At 33.9% G+C, this 26,138-nt stretch overlaps 1 protein-coding gene across 1 annotated transcript in view; it reads left to right on the plus strand.

The window, feature by feature from the left end:
* The first annotated feature begins 624 nt into the window (after positions 1-624).
* Positions 625-26,138, plus strand: part of LOC128987561 (opsin, ultraviolet-sensitive-like) — a 172,821-nt gene continuing 147,307 nt past the window's right edge. Inside the window, exon 1 of the mRNA XM_054408469.1 lies at positions 625-1,207. Within this exon, the coding sequence (XP_054264444.1) occupies positions 717-1,207 (491 nt within the window). The 5' untranslated portion in view covers positions 625-716. The remainder of the gene's footprint in view (positions 1,208-26,138) is intronic.

A 26,138-nucleotide genomic window follows, 5' to 3' on the forward strand; every position in this document is an offset into this window, starting at 1 on the left:
TGCATATTTTACAGGTTTACTCAGTATGGCAATAGTTACAATTATCCAAAACCATCTAGTAAAAATGTTACATTGTGTGGTGAAGTGAAATAATTCGGTATGAAAGGCATCTCAAGCGGGTTTATCGCTCCATTTGGTCCATTGTGAACAGTATGAGCTTGATCAGGATATTCCTAGTCGCATGGATGTTTGACCACCCGAGTACCGAGGCACCCAGGCCAGTTGCTAGCCCACACCTTCCACATATTTATGACTTGGATTCCGGAAGATTTATTGACAACTCTAAAAACCATAGTGGAAATGACGACTGTTTATTTCTCTGCAGTCAGGCAACGTCTTTGAAATACGAACTATACCGGAACAAGGCTCACGTAGAGGAGGTGTCTGAAACAAGTGGAATTTCAACTTCTGCTGTGAGTGGAGCGTTGCAGACTGAAGATGTTTTTGGCACGAACGTGCATTGTGAGTGCGGTTCAAATGTGCGCCAACCTCACGTGCTCAAGAGAGCGGCGAGTTCCATTGACAAGCTGACAAAACATGTCCCCTTCAGAAAAAAATATGTAAAGAAAAAGTATTCGGTTAAAGAGATGCCACTATTTTCAGAGCTAAAAGAAAAGCTGTTCATGTCTAAGAATCAATACTCTAACACATTTCTATCCATTCCAGAAAAATCGAGTTTTAATGACGATTTATTCCCAGAAAGGCTCGAGCAAGATATGATCGAATATACTGAAAACTCGTCTGTCCAAGCAAAGGATCTGTCATCGTTAACCAAAGATGTCAGAAATTTAGAAGAGTCGTTTTCCAAGACAAATGTATCCCTAATAAAGGTGGTCTTGGAAGACGAAGGACTTTTGCAAGTACCACCGATATATCTTTCGCCAGGGCCGAAATCAGTCACTTCCGTGCCTGCACTGGGAGAATACACAGATTCTTCGAATGGCGAATCGTTACAAACTACTCCCATTAGAGGAGTTGAGATGATGAACCGTTCGGATGTGTACGCTGTGTTTCGGTCACGCTACCCTGTGGAGCAGTGGAAGGCGATGGGATACTTCACCGAACACTATCTGGAGCTGATCAACCGCCATTGGCTGCAGTTCCCGCCACCCTACCCCAGGTCGCACTACATCCTGGCCGCGCTCTACACCATCATCATGACTGTCGGCGTCACCGGCAACTTCCTCGTCATCTTCATGTTTTTGAGGTAATCTACTTACTTACTGTACTTAGACAAATAATGAATTTTATCATTAGTTTTATGTTGAATTGGGGGTCCCAGACGTCAGGTGTAATGCTAGCATCTCAGAATCCAGTTTGAGAAGGACACGGGTTGGTCCCCAGCATATCAGCAAAAATTGAAGCAGGTCGTTTTCTAAGCGGCCGAACTATAGTTGGCTCTAGCATTTAAGTTGCGTATTCTTAGTAAAAAAGCAAGCTTTCTGTCCCAGTTATTAAATTTGTTTGTGGTAAATGGTTAAACATTTAGATATTTTAAATGTTTGTCAATAATAATTCCCATGTTAATCCTTCTTGCCATTATGTTTTGAATCTCATACCTACCTGTAGGGGGATGTTGTGAAGTTTTTATTTAGGTACTTCATACGCTAACACGAGGTGTTTAATAACAATTTCCAAGTTAAATTATATGGTAAGGGTCATTTTTTAGTAAACATACATTGGTAAAGTAATTTTCGTGTGATACTCTTTATACTCTGTAAAAATAATAATAACGAGGTGTTAGCCCGTCCTACGTACGGGAATTTAGTAGTCAGTTAAAACCGTGTACAATTCAGATCAGCTAGTTTACACATATAAAGACAAAGTTTCTTGCAGTTTTAATGTGAAAAATCATCTTGTAAACAAATGTGTGACAAAATATGTTTTTATTCCATCATAGGCCTATACGATATGCATTTTAAATGCGATAATTTTACAATAAAACAGCAATTCTGCAATGTTTACGATGTGAAAAGCGTTGAAGTGAGATTTGCAGCCGATTCGCACAGACGCACACTGATTATAAGTAGCCTACAGTAGAGAGAGTAATAGTCAATTGAGAAGTGTATAGACCTAGTCAACGATACCACCTTCCATAGCATACCTGCCTCTTCCATAATTATTATCACTACAATACAACTACTATACACAATTTCCAGTAGATCTGAATAGAAACGGCCAAAAATAAAACGATAATATCCAATAAAATTCACAGTACACATAAATCGTCACACCTATCCTTTTATATCAATTTCACTGCATTAATTGCTAAATAAATAAGTGTAAACAAAGAAAAGTAAAAACAATAACAGTTTGTTTTGAATCAGCTGTTTGGTTCAAATAACATTCATTTGAAAAAAAAGAACTGGTCACATGTAACAGGAATATAAAAAGTAAACACTCTAGTAAAGCTAATGACTTAATTGTCAATGTTTATTATCCATAACGTTATCAGTTCTATCCTTCATAATTACCCACCCTCATTGAATAAATGTACATCGTAATTTCCCATATTAGTTAATTTAAACTACTGTACAATATATTCATAGTTGAAATAAAAGTGATATTTTCACGTTTGGGGATCGCTGATATAGTCACCCCCAAACGTAACCACAACTGAACACGATTTCATAAAAGGATGGTTTGTCTAATTGCAGTATCCTAGGTCAATGTTGACGTTGTGTTCAATCTATGTCATCTACCTGTTTATCTTTGTATAAAACCCAGCTGAGGTTGTGGTGGTATTTTAAAATCGTGATTCCTGATTATTCTTGATCTTATTTTTATGACATCAATATTTCCGGGCCTAATCCAAACAAAGTTAAAACAGACAAACATTAATTGTAAACAAAAAGCTACCATGAAGAATTAAAACATGTACACATTTTTATTTTTCTATTCTTTCCTTGAAAAGTGGAGCAGTAAAATAATTTGCATTCATCCTTTTTTAAACTGTGGTCTAATTATCTCTACTAATCGTACTTAATTCCTATAACCAATGACAAAATGAGAGTAAATAAAATAACCTCATAGTTCCATAGTTTATATTTAACCAGCTGTTAGTTAAAGCAAATTATATTATTGCTCTAAAACAAATCGAAGATTACAAAGATTGCTTTAAAAAATAATTTGAACATCCTAGTATTTTACTATGTATAATTTAATTAATCTGTCATCCTCTTACAGAAGAATTGAGCGTATCAATGATTAGCATTACACATAGTATAAATATGTCAACCCTAAGTATGTCTTTACATTTTTATCCAAATGCTGAATTTGTGACACAAAAGCTTAATGTTTACAGCTGTTATGTTAAGCAAATTATTTTATGCCAAAAGCTAGATTAGAATCTTAGCGTCGGCTGCTAGACTTTTAAAAAATTAAAACTTAATTTCTAAAAAACTGGGACCCTAAACTAAAATTATGGCTTCAACATTCCCTAGTTCTCAAAATTATCTTTCTTGCAACACAAAAATCATGAAAATCCGTCGAGTGGTTGATTCAGAATCGTGAAATAAAAAAACACTGTTTCGTTTTAATATTATAGATAGATAATAATGAATACTACTGTAATACTAATTATATTTCTTGTAATGACAAGGAACAGCCTGGATAGAAATAATAATAAATCTCTCAAAAATGACAGCCAAGCAAAATTTGAGGATATTTCATAATTTCTTTAAAAATAAATAAATTCTATGACTCATTTTGTTAACAACTTAGTTTTACCTTTGGCTATTAATTCCCTAAGTAAAGGGTGTCCCAACAAGAACGCCGGATTAAAAATTTTAATAAACCATATATTTTCACGCTAAATTTACAATATGAAACATGAATCTTAAAGCATAGTATCTCCGATTAGTAATGGAATATTAGGCCTATGTCTCGTAAGTGCCCACCTGCTGCCTGCTGACAAGCCAGACATCTATTGACGAAGTTTTCTATAACTTTTTCACCCAGTTCATGTTGAATTCCTCTAATGGCACGAATAATTTCCACCTTCAGGTCTTGGATTGTTTGACGATTATTGGCAAAAACAAGCGACTTTAAACATCCCCAAAGAAAGTAGTCACACGGTGTTAAATCGCACGATCTTGCTTAGATGAATGTGTGCGTCATCCCTGAACAGCAATGTTTTTTAAAACAAGTCATTTTCATCTCGATTTCCAACCACCTAGTTTACAAATTCAGGCCATTTTACAGGATCTCTTGGCTTGATCTCTTGTTTGAGTTGGATTTTTTAGGGAACATGTGAAGGTCTTTTATCAAAATTCTTTGTGCTGTGCTCCGAGCTAGGCCTAACTGCTGACTACGATGTTTTTGCGTTGTCCTCTACACTATCATGTACAGCATCAATATTTTCAAGGGAACGACCTGCCCGACTACGCACTGGTCTTTTAATGTCTAAAACTGAGCCAGTTCCTTCGAACTTGGAAATTAATTTTCAGACAGATGACTCATTTTGTGCATTATCCCGGCGAAAATAGCGCGCAGCTTCCGCACCGTTCCAGCGAAACATTCCCGGTACTTGTAGTGCACTTTAACTATGACCACGCGTTGATCCGTCATGTAACGATTCATGACTACAAATGGGACATAATACTGATAACATCGCTGATAATTTGGGAATTCCTATTGAAATACAGATAAGGATATGACGCTCCTGAAATCCGGCGTTCTTACTGGGACACCCTTTACTTTAAGCGTAAAGCTTTAAAAACATGGTCTTATTATTATTATTAATTTGGTACATTAACAATGTAGTATATAATTCGATAGGCTTCAATAAATCAAATGTGCCTGATTTTGATCCTCATTGGTTGGATACCAAACCATGTCGACAATATAAAAAAAAAACTATGCCATCACAGTTTTAATTTTTTGATTTAGTTCAATAAAAACCAATTCATCTAAAGGCAAATTCATAATAGTTTTTACAGGATGATTGCTCAAGCCTTAATTTTCTTGTTAATAATTTAGATACCTGTATATTATGAATTCAAAAAGTTTAGATGGTTTGCTTTGTAAACATTTTCTTGCGCATACAGTCAAGGCTTCTTTATCCAACGTAGATTGCGTGTAACAAATCCTACAGGCGTAGATTTTAAATTCGGACGAAGGTGTGGACTACACTGATAAGCAACGCTCGACTGTCTGTTGGTGGTGCGATTTCCGTCTTACAGATTATTGTAAATTATTGTTTGGTCTTCCAACAAGTAAAAAGTGTTACATGAGCCAAATTATAGTGCGAACATCTCAATTCCATTAATATTTGTAAGGTTGTCATGCCGAAGATCAACTATTTATAGTAGCTGCATTGACAACATTTGTGTTTCAATCAATTATCTTTTACTCGTGACTAACCGATATTTCACCAAATCTTACGTCTTTGTTTCTTTAAATTACGTTTATTCCAATATGCTGGCCACACAATTTCTCCCGATAGAAGAAAAAAAACATTATAAAAGGAATGGTAATCACGTCTTAAAAAATTTTAAATAAAAAGGAATTGTTTTGTGTGAAGATGATGTGCAAGTTCATGAAAATACACAAGTTCGAGATTTACTTTGACTTTACTGTGTGTTCTGCGCAAACCACTCAGTAATGCTATATAGCTATTGAAATCCATCTGTATACGAAATAGTCCTGTACATTGTTTCCCAAAGGTGTTCAATACATAACAATAACTTCGTTTTTAAGATTTAACTTAAGAAAGAGTCATCGAGTCTTCCCAGAAACCCCGGGGGAGTATGAGGGACTGAATAATCTGTTAAACTTTCTTCATTTGACTTTCCTTACTCAATCGGAGAATCCTGTCTTAGATAATACATAGCGAATGTTCCCTAGCTCTTGTGTCTCTGGACTGAAACAAATTAACAGGTATAATACGCCTCAATAAATAAGTATTTTCATTCATTCATTCATTCAACAGGAGAGTTCAAACCATGTCGTTTACTTTTATATCTCTATCTCTATTTATTTCCCTGTTAAATCAATTTTGCTGTCAATATTCGTGTTTCAATACTTTAATATAAATATAATATAAAAACCGTTTTAGTACACTAATTCGAATGCATTATACTTTGAAACTCTATTCGTATTTACAATAATCATATTACATAATACAGAACAAAACTTCTATTGCGTATGATAACAGAAAAAGTAGCCATAAACTGTACGATATGATTGTATGATTAACTAGCTAAAACTCAAGGTTTTACAAGCATATTTTCGGAGAAAATATTTTCAAGTAGAACAATTCCATTATTGTATTATAAAGAAAGGAGCTTGAGGAGGCTACATACATCGACTACTAAGAGGATTGTACCGTCGTCAAAGCAATTGATGTAATAATAATTTCATATTGCTAAAGCCCTCTTAGAATAACGTTGCTACTTTTCAAGAAGCCCAAATCCATCTGCGAATGTTTGATACGTTAACGTTAAATAATTATTTTAAATTATTACTAAACTAGTTTATAATCCGGTAAATGTAGAACAAATTATAGTTTTGAAGTTATAACAGCCTTCAATTTGTAATAAAGTTGGCCAATGAACTTGTAAAATGTATGTACGATGTAAACTTTTGACACTGTTATTATGGAAAAAGGTTTCGTTATTTTTTTTATTTTAGACATTGATATTAAAAATACTATAATAATATTTTATATTTGAGTAATTTATCACTCTGGCGTGGTTGGTTTACTTTTTTTATGTCATAAACAGAATGTTAGGAAGTCACAACGGTTTGCTTATACAGAGTAAAAAGTAACTTGCACCAATCCCCTCCACCCTGAACTTTTCAACCATTTGAGATATTTGAAATCGGTTTGCGGCAACCTTTTAAAAAATGAGGGGCTACAATAATTATGGTTAATTTTGAAAATTCTGTTATTAGGGCTAGCGGGTGTGGGGGTAGCTCAACATTTTCAAATGGAAAGTATAGTCCAGTTTGGTATCATTTTACAGGTCTTGATAAAACTAAATGATTGACATAAAGAAAACCAAAATCGGGCCCCTAATAACAAAATGGCGCCCTAAAACGTACCAAATCCAAATAAACATGAAGGTGACTGAAAATTAAATTGCACCCCCTTAACTTTTTACTTTAAGATATTTTAAATTGGTTTGATTGTTTTAAAGTTTATTGTGTTTACTAGATATATAACAATGTTTGGTACTTTCCTGTTAAAGGGAACATTCATTATTATCGATGATTTTTTCTCGATATATCGATAATAACAAATTGAAACATATCAGTTGACAACTACGCTAAATAAATATTGTTCAAAATCTACAATCAACATTTTTTTAAAATATTGAAATAAAACTGTTCTAAACTAACTTAACAAAACTAACCGAACTTGCTGTAACATTTAAAAACTCCATTTAATATCCTCCACTCGCGTTTTCTGTTATCAAACGGAATTTTTAAATGGTACAGCAAGTTTGGTTGGTTATGTTAGGTTAGCTTAGAACAGATTCATTCTTTCCATATAATAGACTATATTTTAGCCTTAATATCAGCTGTCAATTTGTAATGTATCTTAAAGGGAAAAAATCGATATATCGAAAAAAATCATCGATAATAATGAATGTTCCCTTTAACAGGAAAGTACCCAATGTTTTCAGATAAATAAATTCTTACGATTTCTTGAAAAATAGTTTTTCAGCTTTCAAAAACATTAGTTTGATATTTCAGTTATTATTGCAAAAGAGCTTTTTAAACATAAAACATCCATTAAACCTTTTTAAGAGATAACTTATTTCAATTTAAAAAGTAAATAGTTAGCTTTTAGCGTATCAATACAGTTATCAAAAAACGTTTCTACTTAACGAGCTGTTAGTGTTAGTCATAACAATAGGCATCAAACTACAGCGAAGCTATTAGTTTTACTATACAGGGTGGCTAACAAGTAACTTGCCTCCCACCTTAACTTTTCAACCATTTGAGGTATTTGAAATCGGTTTGCAGCAACCTTTTATATATGAGGAGATGCCGTAATGATGGTCAATTTTGAAAATTTACTGATTAGGTATTGTGGGTAGCAAACTTAGGAAAAAACACAGGAAACTTTAGTAGCGTTGGGTCTGCAAATTGACATACTAAAAACTACCAAAAATAGGTCCCCAGGAAACCCCCTAAAACCACTATTAAAAATGGCGGCTTTTCCCAACATTAGACAAATAAAAAAAATATTGCACGTGCATTTTTACGCGTATTTTTCGACATATTGCCTTGGGACCACCGCCAATATTTATTGGGTGGTTAGTACTTCATTTCGATTGGGAACACGTTTATGGCCGCCATCTTGGATGCACCATGTTGGATATAAATATATTTATTTAAACTAGATTTTCACGCTGTTTTAATTCCGAAATCCGTTTAAAAAATATTTTTTTTCGTTTTAAAGATATGTTCAAACGAAAACTCTCCCCCATACATTTCTTATGGACGTTTCGTAATTTGATCTTTTAAAATTATTTTTTTATTATAATTCAAGTTCTTATTAACGCTTGCAGTTCGTTGTAATAATATTCAGTAATGTAAGGGCTTCCATTTGAGCTATTGATCATTAAAATCGGACGAGTTAGAGACCAGATACGAACCAAAAAACAAAACTAAATTAAACTTTTTAGAAATCTGTTTGTTTTAAAATCTCGGGCTGTATAAACGTCACCAAGTTCTTTCTGACCTTAAATTACTCAGTAAACGTTTGGCTTTAATTTGATTAATCACTGAATAAAGCCTGACAAATTTAAAATGAGTCATGGACCTTAATTTAACATTAAATTATTATTATTTGTAAATTTGTCTTTAGTTAACGACACATATCTCCAATTCTAAATAACTCCCAATGTGTAATCCATAGTTAAAACAAAGTTAATACTTTGGTTAATTATTTATTACAATAAAGAGTTTTGGGAGTTATTTAAAATTGGGGATATATGTATGTCTTTAATTAAAGACAAATTTCGAAATAAACATGTTAAATTAAAGTCCATGACTCATATTAAATCGGTCAGATTTTATTTAGTGATTAATAAAGTTAAAAACAAACATTTACTGAGTAATTTAAAACCAGAAAGAACTTGGTAACGTATTTACAGCCCGAGATATAAATATTTTAAAACAAACAGATTTCTAAAAAGTTAAATTTAATTTGGTGTTTTGGTTCGTTGCTGGTCTCTACTAGTCCGATTTTAATGATCAATAGCTCAAATGGAAGCTCTTACATTACTGAATATTTTAAGGCTAGAACGAACTGCAAGCGTTAGTAAGAACTGGAGATATAAAATAAATATTTAAAAAAATAAGTTTCCAGGAAATTTGTTTCAAGTATCTTATGAATCAACTATTTTTAGACTTGTTAAAAATGTAAGGAAACCATATCTGCAGAAACCAATCAACTTGTTGAATGATAAAACATAATACAATTTTGTATTCATAGTTTTATAACAAATATGAGCTACAACTATAGTTTGTAATGAGTTTTGTCAATAACCATACCTACCTAAAATATAAATTACAACTATTTCATCCCATGGTATAAAAACAATGGTGATGTTAAATTTAAGAACCACACAGTTGTTGGTTGCAACTAGCGTTACTGTTGTTCTAGGAGTCAATTGAGCCTAATCCAAATCCTTGAACAACGACAATTGTCTCCAACTCACAAATCAGATTTACCATTGAATTACTTCTTTGCTTGTGTTCATCAGGTTAACAGTTCATTGTTATAAACTGTTAACTAGTCTGCAACTTTAGGCAAACCTTGCCCTAATACCATCATTATAATTCATGTAACACTTTTGAATGAAGATGAGAGCCACTAATTAATTGACCTATATCTAATGATAACAATATTTTAAAACTGGTTAAACTACGATAAGGATTCTTTCCCCGCGTAGTGAGTAGATTAAATAAAATGTACTATCTTATATTAGTTTAGGTAAATTTTAGATATTTAAAAGGTTGGTGGCCTCTTTTAATTAACCTTGAATTTGTCTATCCACATAGGCTACGGACTAGTACTTGGAACGTATCTGTCAAAGTAAGATCCGTGAAGTGTACTGATAAAAAGTATCATCATATATGTACAGCACTGCCTTTGGCCCTAAGTCTGTGGTGCTCCTGACTGAGCCATCGACTATATATGAAAACTGTTGTACAAAGCTGTCGATAAAAAGCCGAAGTTCGTTATTTATGTTTATATAGTAAAAACAAATGATAAATCCAGCAAATGCTTTCTTAAATATAAATTAATTGGTCATTAGTTTAAACGTTGCAATAACTAACAGCCCAGCACAATTTGTCGTCTGGCTAATTACCACTGATTGCTTTGATTTGCTTTAATTGAATAAATAGCACTATCAACAGTTGCTGTTCCATATGAGCTGCTACACACCCTAGTGCCCTAGTGCCCTAGTGTTTAAACGACTATTGAAAAATATAGGACGTTGAGTAAGTATATAAACTTTTACATTTGGGTACAGGTACAATAATTGTACAAAAACACAATATATGGTTATACGATTTTGATAAACATTTATTATGCTGTAGCCCTTTAAATTCTGAAGAAAATGGTACGACTCACATGTCTGTTAACGGCAACAGTTCAAAAGTTATGGCAAATTATGTTATTTTCACATGACAACCCATTAAAATAACGAAAAATAAGATTTGAGAAAAAAGCCGATTTTGATGGAACTTAGTATCTTATAGTCCTTACATTTTTTAACGTTTTTTTTTCATTGTTGTGAAATTTTGATTTTAATGGGGATTTTCCCATAAAATAACGGAAAAATCGGATTTTAAAGAAAATGGCCGATACGATTTTCTTAAAAAATTATAATGTTATAGTCAGGTAAATTCTGAAAAAATGGTACCAAACCCATATCCGTAAAAATTTCGGTTAAAGGTTATTGTAACTTATGTTATTTTCCCATAAAATAACTAAAGAAAATCGGATTTTTTGAGAAAGGCTGGTTTTGATCAAAATTAATATGTTATGGTCCTTATAATAAAAAAAAATACTATAACACCCCATTGCTGTAACAATTACGGTTAAAAAGTTATCGCAACTTTTGTGATTTTTAACTATAAAATATCATATTTACTCTCCCAGCTTACTCATGATAAAGGTTGTTGACAAGCTTATGGGAGAAAGTATATGTCAGAATGCTGATACCGTGTATTTTAAACTATACATTCAACGAATTGTATATAACACATAAAATATAGTTATAACAAGCAAATGTGTGTTAACGTATTTTCTCAATGCTTCGTATATTTACCCAAAGCTGTTTACAATGTTAAGTAAGAGATACACCACGCGGTTGGCAATGTATTCTCATTAATAGAATGCGTAGCTTACTGTGTTTTATCTCAACTCGGAAATTAAATTTCCTTCGAAAACATAAGTTTATAGTGGTAGTCCGAATAATTGTCATAACTTGCGGAAATAACAAGACAGAGTCTTTGTTGGGTTTTAATAATAACAACCTGAAATCGTATGTCTTTATTATACTGTTGAAATCTGATGCAAGTGGGCGGAAACTAAGCGGAGACATTTTTATGTAGGCTGGTTAAAATTTTTATTCCGGGAATTATTTTGAGTTAACTGTTAAAAATAAATTTTAAATTCTACTAAAACGTTCTTTAATGTAAGTTATTGTATCTTTTGATGAAGGGTTATCCATTAACGAAAATCTAGCCCAAAAATAACTCTTTTGTTGTAATTATTTTAACCTCAATTGTATAATTTAATTATTTAAAAAATCACATAATTATAGATATTAAAAACTACTTTAAATTAAAATCTAACAAAAATTCGTATAACTTTATTGAATTTATAATCTAACTGTAGATCATTTTCTGCAAGATCTGAACATTATACTTCCCCGTCAAAGATTACTTGATCAGGTTCTGTACTTGATTATGAGTTTTTCCTCATCCAAACCAGAAGCATAAATTTCGTATGCAGGATCCGTCAAGGACGGTCATAAATGTAGCCTTATGAACGACGCTCGGCGCTCGGCATAGTATCGTCAAAATCCGAGGTTATTATCAACATTATCACTACAGTATCTAGCTACAGAAGTATGGTGATGTGTGACGTAGTGATTGTACTATACAAGTCACAATGTCACTTACAGGTCTGGTAATGATCTTGAGCGTTTAGAATTTTTGATGATAAAATGTTTATATAGCACTGTATTCCTGATTTGTATTCCCGTTGAAGTAAAAAAATTCAAATTAATTTCGTAAGCTGTTCGATGATAAGATGTGCATTTGCTTCGTACTATTAAAATTGTTTCTTAATCCTTAATACATATTCTCAAAATCTTAAAATTGCAATTTGTATAGATATTAACATTAGCATCAATAATTTTTGCATGAGGGTTTCATGAAATAAGTTTGTTAATCATAATTTGTTTGTTATTATTATTATGGGTAAAAATAACAAACAAATTAACGATAATATGTATACAGAAACAAGCATGCAGCAAGTTCCTTTAGTAAAAACAGTCATTAACTTCAAAGCGTTATTTCTTAAGCTGATTACGATGGCAGACGTAAACAAAATACAGTTGGAAAACGATTTAATCAACTTATTTTAAAATGTAATTAAAATGTATCGATCTTTTTAGTACTGTTAGGCCTATCAATATTTGCTAGCCTAATGGTTAACATCTCGGCTTGGATGCGAGAAGGACGGGTTCAGTGCAAATCCACGAAAAATTAAATGGCTTTGGACAACTTGCCACCTAAAAAATTCCTTAGGGTGATGAAAAAAACCATTTACGAGCTTTAAAGAACGTAAATCCCGTAAACCCCCTTTTTAACAATGGACCTACTTTTTTAGTGTTCTTATTAGTTTAATATGTTGTTCACACGTTCGATTATGTGTATTTTATTTCAACTCGAGAGAGCCTATTTATTTTTAAATATTTATTTCACTGCCAAACAAAGGTTTGCTAACAATAAATTGCCTCAGTACTTCGGGCATTAAGTTTTGTTGGGAGAGGGCTAAGTAAAATTGTCAGTATTTGATCTAACTATTTTCTTATATATCGAGTAATATTCAGTGTAATTTTGTCTCAATAGTTACAACTGATGTTTCCCCCTTTGTGTTGTATTTTTGTATTTTCTTGTATAAGCTTTATTTGCCAAAATATGCTATATTTGGTTGTATATTTGCTTGTTATAAGCATTGTCTTACAAGTATTTAGTTTACTTTTTCCGTGTTATTTTTTTTCAACCAACATAGTAACTTAGCAACTCAAAAGGCCAAAATTAAATTTTTTAATATTTCAAATGAGTTGTGTACCGAAATGCGAATTTTCTTTAGGTAGTGGCTGTCACTAATCACGTTTTTTGGGCTATAAGTCCCTAATACCCAAATTTATTTTAAAATCCTTCCGCTGGATTTTGATATATCTATATACAGGGTGTTTTTTTAAAAAACTTGCATCTTTATTTATGTAAAAACCCCAATAGATAGAAATATGCGGTTTGCGGGAATCATCTATTGACGTAAGGGGCCCAATTGTTTTGAATTCAACGTTACATTCACATTCCCCCCCTTTCCGCCCCTGCCCCCAACTTATTTTTTGTAAATAGCAAGGTACCCCTTGTGACATATCAAATGAAAGAGCATGAAAAAAGAAAATGTTTGATGAAAAAAAAATTAAAAATCGGTTCATAAATTTGCGAGATATTTCCCCCCCCCTTCCCCGGAACTTGATTTTTTTTAATAGCAAAGTACCCCTTGTGACATATCAAATGAAAGAGCATGAAAAAAGAAAATTTTTAGTGAAATTTATTTTTCATTTGATATGTCACAAGGGCGGGTACCTTGCTATTAAAAAACAAGTTATGGGTAGGGGAAAAAGGGGGGAATATCTCACAAATTTATGAACCGATTTTCAATTTTTTCATCAAACGTTTTCTTTTTTCATGCTCTTTTATTTGATATGTCACAAGGGATACCTTGCTATTTAAAAAAATTAAGTTGGGGGCAGGGGGGAAAGGGGGGGAATGTAAATGTAACGTTGAATTAAAAAAAATTGTGCCCCCTACGTCAATAGATGATTCCCGCCAACTGCATATTTCTATCTATTGCGGTTTTTACATAAATAAAGATGCAAGTTTAAAAAAAAAACACCCTGATAATACATACATACAAACAAACAAACATACAGGGTGATTGATATAAGTGTGCCAGCAGTTTTATTCGAAAACTATAAGAGATATCAAAAAAAGTTAAACGGTAAGTGCCTTGGATTTTTTATTTAAAAAATTATAGTCAAGTCCAAAAAATTATTTTAGCCGCCATTTTTCCAATATGGCCGCCAACTTTGATTTTTCTTATGGAACACCCTGTATTTTATGATGTATTCTGGTAGAAAAAGTAATTTTAAGACGATTTTATTCCTGTCATTTTTTTAATAAACCTAACCGTTTCAAAGATAATAATGGTTTAAAATGTGAAATTTTGAATGGTTTTCGAACACAACAGCTGGCATGCTTGCTTAGGCCTTTATCGAAACTCTTTCTCATGCAGAAATTTCAAAACTTTAACCATTATTATCTTTGAAACGGTTAGGTTTATGAAAAAAATCACAAGAATAAAATCGTCTTACAATTACTTTTTCTACCAGAATACATCATAAAATACAGGGTGTTCCGTAAGAAAAATCAAAGTTGGCGGCCATACTGGAAAAATGGCGGCTAAAATAATTTTTTTGACTTGACAACAATTTTTTAAATAAAAAATCCAAGGCACTTACCATTTAACCTTTTTTGATATCTCTTATAGTTTTCGAATAAAACGGCTGGCACACTTATATCAATCACCCTGTATAACGGCTTTTTGTAGGAAGTGAATTGAAATTTTGTGCATACATGATTAACGCAAAGACCTATTTTGAATTGTTTTATATAATTTTTAGTTCTAAATAGCGGCCGTTTAAAATCTTTAAACTAAAATAACATAAAAACTACGTATGTAAGCAAAATTACTGTGGATATGTTTTATTTAGACAGTTTTATTACAATGCTAACTAAATTAATATGCCTTAACCGCTTTTAGTAAAATAGAATCCAACCGTATCGTTATCCATATCCATTGAGTAGTACTGTATTGATTTAATTTCAAAACAATAAATCTTCACTGTAATAAGTTTTAAAAATTAATTAAAACTTGGTATAAGTATTGATTGCAGACAACTTGCCACTCGAATAAAGGAGCTCATTGTTAAGCTTATTCAATCAGTGAAAATTGTGAAAAGTGATCAAGACAGTAATATTCAACTACGAATTTTTAGTTTGTGGGTGTTTTCTCAAATATTCTGGTACGTTATAGATTATACCAAGCCTGGGTGTGCTTACAAAGACTCTACATGTAAATTATTACAATAAATATAAAATATTTCTTTCGAGTTGTCAATCAACTTGAAGATTTCTAGATGAAAACGTGTTTTCATGCTAGAGATCACTTTTCAGATGTTTCAGTTACAAGTATGAGCTATACGAATCTAAAAAAAAAAACAAAAAAAAACAGATCTTTGTCGCATAGCTGATAAATAATTTGCATTGAATATTTTTCTCATTTTAGTTGAAAATCTATCTTTTTATTTGAGGTTTTGATACCTTCTATATGTTAAAAGAAGTTGTAATTTGACCGTTTCAATCAACTGTCTGGGTAGCCCAGTTATAGTGCTCACCTTCAAATCGACTGTCTGAGTAGCCCAGTGGGTTATGGGGCTCACATTTAAATAAACTGTCTGGGTAGCCCAGTGAGGGCTCACCTTCAAATCTAGACGCCTGGTTCGATTCAAAGGAAAATCGTTTCTGGACTCAGATGGCGTATGCCACTGTGCTATCAATTAATGTTTCTGGACTCATATGGCGTATGTCACTGTCCTACCAATTAATGTTTCTGGACTCAGATGCCGTATGCCACTGTCCTATCAACTAACGTTTCTGGACTCAGATGTCGTATGCCACTGTCCTATCAATTAACGTTTCTGGATTTAGATGTCCAATGCCACTGTCCTATCAGTTACCGTTTCTGGACTCAGATGTCGTATGCCACTGTCCTATCAATTAATGTTTCTGGACTCAGATGCCGTATGCCACTGTCCTATCAATTACGTTTCTGGATTTAGATGTCGTATGCCACTGTCCTATCAATTAATGTTTCTGGACTCAGATGTCGTATGCCACTGTCCTATCAACTAACGTTTCTGGACTCAGATGTCGTATGCCACTGTCCTATCAATTAACGTTTCTGGATTTAGATGTCGTATGCCACTGTCCTATCAATTAATGTTTCTGGACTCAGATGTCGTATGCCACTGTCCTATCAATTAATGTTTCTGGACTCAGATGCCGTATGCCACTGTCCTATCAACTAACGTTTCTGTACTCAGATGTCGTAAGCCACTGTCCTATCAATTAACGTTTCTGGATTTAGATGTCCAATGCCACTGTCCTATCAATTAACGTTTCTGGATTTAGATGTCCAATGCCACTGTCCTATCAGTTACCGTTTCTGGACTCAGATGTCGTATGCCACTGTCCTATCAATTAATGTTTCTGGACTCAGATGCCGTATGCCACTGTCCTATCAACTAACGTTTCTGGACTCAGATGTCGTATGCCACTGTCCTATCAATTAACGTTTCTGGATTTAGATGTCGTATGCCACTGTCCTATCAATTAATGTTTCTGGACTCAGATGTCGTATGCCACTGTCCTATCAATTAATGTTTCTGGACTCAGATGCCGTATGCCACTGTCCTATCAACTAACGTTTCTGGACTCAGATGTCGTATGCCACTGTCCTATCAATTAACGGTTCTGGATTTAGATGTCCAATGCCACTGTCCTATCAGTTACCGTTTCTGGACTCATATGTCGTATGCCACTGTGCTATCAATTAATGTTTCTGGACTCAGATGCCGTATGCCACTGTCCTATCAACTAACGTTTCTGGACTCAGATGTCGTATGCCACTGTCCTATCAATTAACGTTTCTGAATTTAGATGTCCAATGCCACTGTCCTATCAGTTACCGTTTCTGGACTCATATGGCGTATGTCACTGTCCTACCAATTAATGTTTCTGGACTTAGATGTCGTATACCACTGTCCTATCAATTACCGTTTCTGGACTCATATGGCGTATGTCACTGTCCTACCAATTAATGTTTCTGGACTTAGATGTCGTATGCCACTGGCCTATCAATTACCGTTTCTTGACTCAGATGTCGTATGCCACTGTCCTATCAATTACCGTTTCTGGACTCATATGGCGTATGTCACTGTCATACCAATTAATGTTTCTGGACTTAGATGTCGTATGCCACTGGCCTATCAATTACCGTTTCTGGACTCAGATGTCGTATGCCACTGTCCTATCAATTACCGTTTCTGGACTCATATGGCGTATGTCACTGTCCTACCAATTAATGTTTCTGGACTTAGATGTCGTATGCCACTGGCCTATCAATTACCGTTTCTGGACTCATATGGCGTATGTCACTGTCCTACCAATTAATGTTTCTGGACTTAGATGTCGTATGCCACTGGCCTATCAATTACCGTTTCTTGACTCAGATGTCGTATGCCACTGTCCTATCAATTACCGTTTCTGGACTCATATGGCGTATGTCACTGTCCTACCAATTAATGTTTCTGGACTTAGATGTCGTATGCCACTGTGCTATCAATTACCGTTTCTTGACTCAGATGTCGTATGCCACTGTCCTATCAATTACCGTTTCTGGACTCATATGGCGTATGTCACTGTCCTACCAATTAATGTTTCTGGACTTAGATGTCGTATGCCACTGTGCTATCAATTACCGTTTCTTGACTCAGATGTCGTATGCCACTGTCCTATCAATTACCGTTTCTGGACTCATATGGCGTATGTCACTGTCCTACCAATTAATGTTTCTGGACTTAGATGTCGTATGCCACTGTGCTATCAATTACCGTTTCTTGACTCAGATGTCGTATGCCACTGTCCTATCAATTACCGTTTCTGGACTCATATGGCGTATGTCACTGTCCTACCAATTAATGTTTCTGGACTTAGATGCCGTATGCCACTGTCCTATCAACTAACGTTTCTGGACTCAGATGTCGTATGCCACTGTCCTATCAATTAACGTTTCTGGATTTAGATGTCCAATGCCACTGTCCTATCAGTTACCGTTTCTGGACTCAGATGTCGTATGCCACTGTCCTATCAATTAATGTTTCTGGACTCAGATGCCGTATGCCACTGTCCTATCAATTACGTTTCTGGATTTAGATGTCGTATGCCACTGTCCTATCAATTAATGTTTCTGGACTCAGATGTCGTATGCCACTGTCCTATCAACTAACGTTTCTGGACTCAGATGTCGTATGCCACTGTCCTATCAATTAACGTTTCTGGATTTAGATGTCGTATGCCACTGTCCTATCAATTAATGTTTCTGGACTCAGATGTCGTATGCCACTGTCCTATCAATTAATGTTTCTGGACTCAGATGCCGTATGCCACTGTCCTATCAACTAACGTTTCTGGACTCAGATGTCGTATGCCACTGTCCTATCAATTAACGTTTCTGGATTTAGATGTCCAATGCCACTGTCCTATCAGTTACCGTTTCTGGACTCAGATGTCGTATGCCACTGTCCTATCAATTAATGTTTCTGGACTCAGATGCCGTATGCCACTGTCCTATCAACTAACGTTTCTGGACTCAGATGTCGTATGCCACTGTCCTATCAATTAACGTTTCTGGATTTAGATGTCGTATGCCACTGTCCTATCAATTAATGTTTCTGGACTCAGATGTCGTATGCCACTGTCCTATCAATTAATGTTTCTGGACTCAGATGCCGTATGCCACTGTCCTATCAACTAACGTTTCTGGACTCAGATGTCGTATGCCACTGTCCTATCAATTAACGTTTCTGGATTTAGATGTCCAATGCCACTGTCCTATCAGTTACCGTTTCTGGACTCATATGTCGTATGCCACTGTGCTATCAATTAATGTTTCTGGACTCAGATGCCGTATGCCACTGTCCTATCAACTAACGTTTCTGGACTCAGATGTCGTATGCCACTGTCCTATCAATTAACGTTTCTGAATTTAGATGTCCAATGCCACTGTCCTATCAGTTACCGTTTCTGGACTCATATGGCGTATGTCACTGTCCTACCAATTAATGTTTCTGGACTTAGATGTCGTATACCACTGTCCTATCAATTACCGTTTCTGGACTCATATGGCGTATGTCACTGTCCTACCAATTAATGTTTCTGGACTTAGATGTCGTATGCCACTGGCCTATCAATTACCGTTTCTTGACTCAGATGTCGTATGCCACTGTCCTATCAATTACCGTTTCTGGACTCATATGGCGTATGTCACTGTCATACCAATTAATGTTTCTGGACTTAGATGTCGTATGCCACTGGCCTATCAATTACCGTTTCTGGACTCAGATGTCGTATGCCACTGTCCTATCAATTACCGTTTCTGGACTCATATGGCGTATGTCACTGTCCTACCAATTAATGTTTCTGGACTTAGATGTCGTATGCCACTGGCCTATCAATTACCGTTTCTGGACTCATATGGCGTATGTCACTGTCCTACCAATTAATGTTTCTGGACTTAGATGTCGTATGCCACTGGCCTATCAATTACCGTTTCTTGACTCAGATGTCGTATGCCACTGTCCTATCAATTACCGTTTCTGGACTCATATGGCGTATGTCACTGTCCTACCAATTAATGTTTCTGGACTTAGATGTCGTATGCCACTGTGCTATCAATTACCGTTTCTTGACTCAGATGTCGTATGCCACTGTCCTATCAATTACCGTTTCTGGACTCATATGGCGTATGTCACTGTCCTACCAATTAATGTTTCTGGACTTAGATGTCGTATGCCACTGGCCTATCAATTACCGTTTCTGGACTCATATGTCGTATGCCACTGTGCTATCAATTAATGTTTCTAACTAACAAAAGGTCTACGTTTGATAATAACAAGACCAGCTTGTGAACCCTTCCCTTACAAAAATTTCACAAAATACCATATGCATCGAAACACAAACTTAAGAAATATAAATGGTTGGAATTATTTTGTTTCACAAATGAAAAATTGCATACATATACTTGTGTGATATACAGTAAATGTTGTATGCAACCTTTGAAAGCAAATGCAAATTATAATGAGCCTTCTTAATACAAATTAGCAAAACAAATTTTAACAAAGGCATGCATACAGTGTGGAAACTTTGTAAAATTGGTCAGATATGGTAATAAAATGAGTTTACAATAATATAAACAGCAATGTATAAAAATGTAGGTTATGTTTCTAGTCGATATTTTTCGATAAGATATCTCTCGCTCAATATAGATGATTTCAAAGTTTCAAAGATGACAAGCTAAAAGAAGATGAGTTGTTGTTTGTCTAGATTAATCTTGGGCAAGAGAAAGATCAGCTCGATATATATATTGATGTAGATAAAGCAATAAAGCATTGAATGACCAAACTTTGACTATTTATTATGCACTTGATACGAATCTTCAATGTTCTTTACATTTAAGTGGCAAATCACTGAACCTCTAAACATCTTTTATGAATATAAATTAACATTTTTCAAATTTATTGTTTAATATGGAATGGTGACTTGTGTTTTGAATATTCAGGATTTAACCATTGGCTAGTGTAATGATTTAACTCTTAAACACTAGCTTAAATGTTGGGTAATAATTCATAAGTAGTTAGTGGTTAACTCTAATAAAATACGTAAAACTCCATTGTATTCTAAGAGTTACTAGAGTTAATGAGGTGAATAAAACCTACCTATTTAGGACGCTACTTTCAGAAATAGTATATTTCGTACCTAGGGCCGGAAATGAGGTTTGGCTGGCTCGAGATAGTTTTGCAGCTCTCAATCATTTTTAAGTTTATCTCGAACTTAAAACGATCGAGAGCTGCACAACCATTTCGGTCCGTGTACGAACGCTAATTTCACCACACTATACCTATTACGAATATTCACCACAATAATAATGCACACTAACAGTCAACACAACTACAAATTTAAGGTTAAGTGAAGAAATAATTTGAGGAATCAGCAAAAAAATTATAAATAGAACGCGGTCACAATTTTTCTATATTATTGCAATACAATTATGGATACTGATTGTGTATTTAAAACTGTATGCATTAATGTTTAAGAACAAATCATAATTAAGCATGATTAAGAAAATAAGCAAACATCTGATTTTCGGCCCTAGGAAAGTAAAAACCTGCTCGGCCTCCAATAAACGTTTGCAAAACGGCTAAAAACATCTTAGCGTGGCGAAAACATGATTTTTCTACTCTTGATATTGTGCACGGTAACAAAGACAATATTTTTTTTATCATTAAAATTGTATTTAGCTAGTGACAAGTTTAAATAATCTACAATAGCATTAATGAAGTTAATAAGCCATTAAAACCTAATTTTGATGTAAGCGATGCTCACTTGCAAAAGAGCATAATTTTCTACGATCCAATATTTTAACCAATTAGATCACTTGGATTAGTATTGTTAAAGATAGAACTAAACACTATAGCTTTGAGCTGGAAGTACTTAATATACAGTACATCTAATTATTATAAACTTTATAATTTAACATTCAAGTTTCTATATGAAAGTGTGATATTCATTCGGAAACAGAACCAGAAACTCAATATGTATTGTGAAAACTCTTAAAAATAATTAATCGACAAACAATAGGATGAAATATGTACAAATTACATTATTTTGATATTATGTTTTTGATATTTAATATTCATTACACTTAATAGATAGAAAGTACTTGTCAGGTTACGTAATATTTTACAAATTGTCCTTAACGTGAAGCTAGTTATCCTCTCTCCGAGCAGGTAATCTTTGCTAGAGTTGCCATTATGGGTACTTTCCTGTTAAAGGGAACATTCATTATTATCGAAGATTTTTTTCGATATATCGATTTTTTCCTTTACGATACATTACAAATTGACAGCTGATATTTAGGCTAAAATAATGGCAAAGTCTATTATATGGAAAGAAATGAATCTGTTCTAAGCTCTAAGCTAACCTAACATAACCAACCAAACGTGCTGTATCATTTAAAAATTCCGTTTGATAATAGAAAAGGCGAGTGGAGAATATTAAATGGAGTTTTTAAATGTTGCAGCAAGTTTGGTTAGTTTTGTTAGGTTAGTTTAGAACAGTTTTATTTCTATATTTTTTTATATTTTTTTTGTCGATTCTGAACAATATTTATTTATCGTAGTTGTCAGCTGATATGTTTCAATTTGTTAATATCGATATATCGAGAAAAATATCATCGATAATAATGAATGTTCCCTTTAACAGGAAAGTACCCCAATATGACAGTCAAGGAACATCAAACGTCTTCCCTTTTTTCGTTAAGACCTCAGAATTGCAACTAATTTGTATGAAATATATGTCAAGGAAAGTCTTAAACCAAGCCTACCTAAGTTTGGAATAAAATATTTTCGTAGACAACCGGTATATAGAAAGGACGTTTTTAATTTGCATATCATATTTTAACATTAAAAAGCCAATAATTCTTATTATTGTTTTAAGGTACTCTTTTGTGAAACGTTCAAGATTTCATGGATAAGATCAAATACATCTTACGAAACAATGTATATGTGTGCCCATAAAGCGTTGCTTAAACATTAATGTTGGTATTGAAATAGCTGTCTTTTTGAATGGTAAAATATTTATTTACATGTGATTGAACATTTGCTCATAGTGGTATTCAACTATAAATAGAGAACTTGACTGTTCTGTTTTGCAGAGTTAAATGGTTTGGTTAGGAAATCCATTCAGTGATCCGGCTCAACAGTTTCTTATGTGTCGCTCCTACATTGACATATTTGTGTAAAAAACATGTTTTTTGAAAGTGAAAGATTGATTTATCAAAAGATAAATCAATTTTCTTTCTTCGTAAAAACGCCTGAAATAACAGGTGTACTATTAGTGGTGAAAAAGTATCTAATTATCGTGTAATGCATTATTGTGTAATATCGTTGTAACATGTGGTAAACATATAGTTAACATATATTAATTTAATCGTTTTTTCTTCTTTTTTGTCCTAGGACACTAGGCACGAGCCCGGAAATCTTTTTCATATTACTTAAGGCTAGACCTAGGGGTTACAGCATTACCACTTAGTTAAAATCCATTGGTGATTTGGCGGGATTTGAACCCGGGACCCCAGGAACCAGAGTCCCGCGCTCTAACCACTAGACCAGCTTGCTTACCATTAATTTAATAGTACAGTATAAACAAGTAGTAAAACATAATTTATTTGACAATTTTACCATCAACATCCAAGTGGCATAAAAACTGATTTTGAAGATTATTGTTTCAAATCTAAGTGTAAATGAAGATAAATGAAGATTTCTCTAATTCCTTGTAGTTCAAATCACGTTCCAAGTTTTTATGGATTCAATCAACTCAATCCTTCTGTTAGAATAGCGTTCTATCTATAGAATTGAATGAATTAATGTTTAACAATAATCGTTAATGGTTGGATTTGTTTGGACCACAATTATTTTATCCTTTAAGCTGTTAAGTGAATTTTTTAACCAGAGAAATTGTACTGAATGAGGAGTTCATACCGATTAATAATATTTTATTTTATATTTAAAGAAAACAAATGATGACTTTCGAACGAACAAACTGCTAAAAGAATATAAAAAACCAACAAAGTATATAAAAAAGGTAATGAAGAATATCCGATCTTCGTACCACAGAGATATTCAAATAATAATGTATCAATTTTGAAATCAAAATATAATGTTGTTAAAAACTGCATCAGGGTAATGCCACTTCTCAACTACAGGCTACAGTACCAAGTATATTCTATAAAGTGACCTTGTGCGTGCGTGTGTGAGTGGATATGTATTTGCAGCGAGGAATTAGGGACGGACGTGCATATTTAGATAACTAGCCAGCTCGCAATTAAAATGGCTTTAACACTGTACACGAACAAACTTTATGTACACCAACTCATTTGAATAAACACATAACGTGGCTCAGTGCATCTCAACTGAACAGGAGAATTTACTCGTACATACTTACTTAGGGTACAATTGGCCTAACAAATTACATTTTCAGTTTTAAAAAGTCTATAGTACATGGTTCTAAATTCACTAAAGTAGTAAAAATAATACTGTTTGTAATTTTGGTGCCGTATTGAATTTCAGTAAATATTGTCCACAAACATGTCGTAAAGATAAACGAGAAAGGAAGTGCAATGGAAAGAAAAGATAATACCGAAAATAATTATTATCATCACTATAGCATTATGTAGATACAAAGTACTATAGTTTATAACTATTAATGTTGACACTGTAGTAAAATAGTTGCTTCGAGCGAATGCAGTAGGCAACATCAGGCAAACTGTAGGTTAACTGAATCCTTAGCAGGACTAGAGTCAACGTGCGTAGGCTACAGACAATATAGCTATATGCTAAGTTTCCATCAACAGGCGAAGCAGGAAAACGTAAAGTTCCTCTTTAATCCTAAAAACAAATGTAATTTAATCCTCTTATTTAATATCCCAAGCATACAGAGAATAAGCAAATCTCTGGAATTTCTATTGACAGCTAAATTCCTCGCATATTCCGTTTCACTCATTCTCCTTGGGATATTTAATTTATTTATGAAGTTGAAATCACAAGCTAAATAAAAGAACATTATATTACTTTAAAAATAACTATAAAAATAATCCATTCGTACTGTGTCATTCATTATTTGAATACATAAGTTAATACATGGTTAAGCGTTATTGGTTGTTATTAGTTTTAAAATAAATATACTAATTCCCTGAAAAAAAAAACAGGCAATAAAAAGTACTAGGCAAAAAAAAATAATAATAATAATAGGCAATATTTCATAGTAAGCTCTTTGGTTTTTATAGACTAGGCCCGTTTTCAAAAAAAGGCAATGCAAGAAGCATTTCATGTAACAATTGGGGAAACAACGTTTTTAGGGTATTTTGACCCTGCTGAGTACGAATCTGCCTGTTGCCAACGCGAAATTTGAACCGGAAGTGCGTTATCCAAGATGGCGGCCAAAACTATGTTTGCCCCATATCTCCCTTGTTAGTTGGCCTAAAATAATGGTTTAAACGTGTATATAGGGGGTTTTCAGATGCCAAGCACATTAAAACACTCAAAATTTACTTAAATTAAGTTTTGAGGGCATATCTTCCAAAATGGCGCCCAAGATGGCCGCCAAAAACTCTAATTTCCGCATATCTCCCTTGTTTTTTGGCTTAAAATAATTATTTAGACGTCTGCATAGGGGTTTTCTCGGATGCCAAACACATTGCAACACCCAAAATTTACTTACATTAAGTTATTGGGGCATATATTCCAAGATGGCATCCGAGATGGCCGCCAAAAACTCTTATTTCCATATATACAGGGTGTATATAAGGTCCCGCACGGGCTTAAGTTTTTCTAAACGACAACAGATAAATCAATAAGATTTGGTACATCAACACCACACCTAAAAATCTACTTTTTCAAGAAACTATGAATTTTCTGTCATATCAGGAGGACGTCCCGCAAGGAGTCAGAAGGAAATCTTAAATAGGAGCATAGGTCTTAAATAGGAGCACATCAAATTAAAGGATTTTTTAGTAGAATACAATGCCGCAAACCGCACTTCAAAAGGTTGATCCGCAAAATGACAGTTGTTCAAAGATTTATTTAATTTACATTGCTATTATACGCTTACTCCTCAGGGCGCACAGCACAGCCCTAGGAATCGGAACAAAATTGTTAACGTAAGCATAGGTCGATATGCACATCAAATTAAAGGTCTTCACTAGTAGATTACAATGCCGTAAATTCAAGCTCTTTTGAAGTGCAATTTGCGGCATTGTATTCTACTAAAAAGACCTTTCATTTGATGTGCATATTGACCTATGCTTCCTTTTAAGATTTTCATCCGACTCCTTGTGGGACGTCCCCATGATATGACAGAAAATTGATAGTTTCTTGAAAAAGTTGATTTTTAGGTGTGGTGTTGAT

The sequence above is a fragment of the Macrosteles quadrilineatus genome, unplaced genomic scaffold (genome assembly GCF_028750875.1).
Source record: "Macrosteles quadrilineatus isolate MER2022 unplaced genomic scaffold, UCM_ALF_1.0 Scaffold_2__2_contigs__length_208266976, whole genome shotgun sequence".
Taxonomy (NCBI): domain Eukaryota; kingdom Metazoa; phylum Arthropoda; class Insecta; order Hemiptera; family Cicadellidae; genus Macrosteles; species Macrosteles quadrilineatus.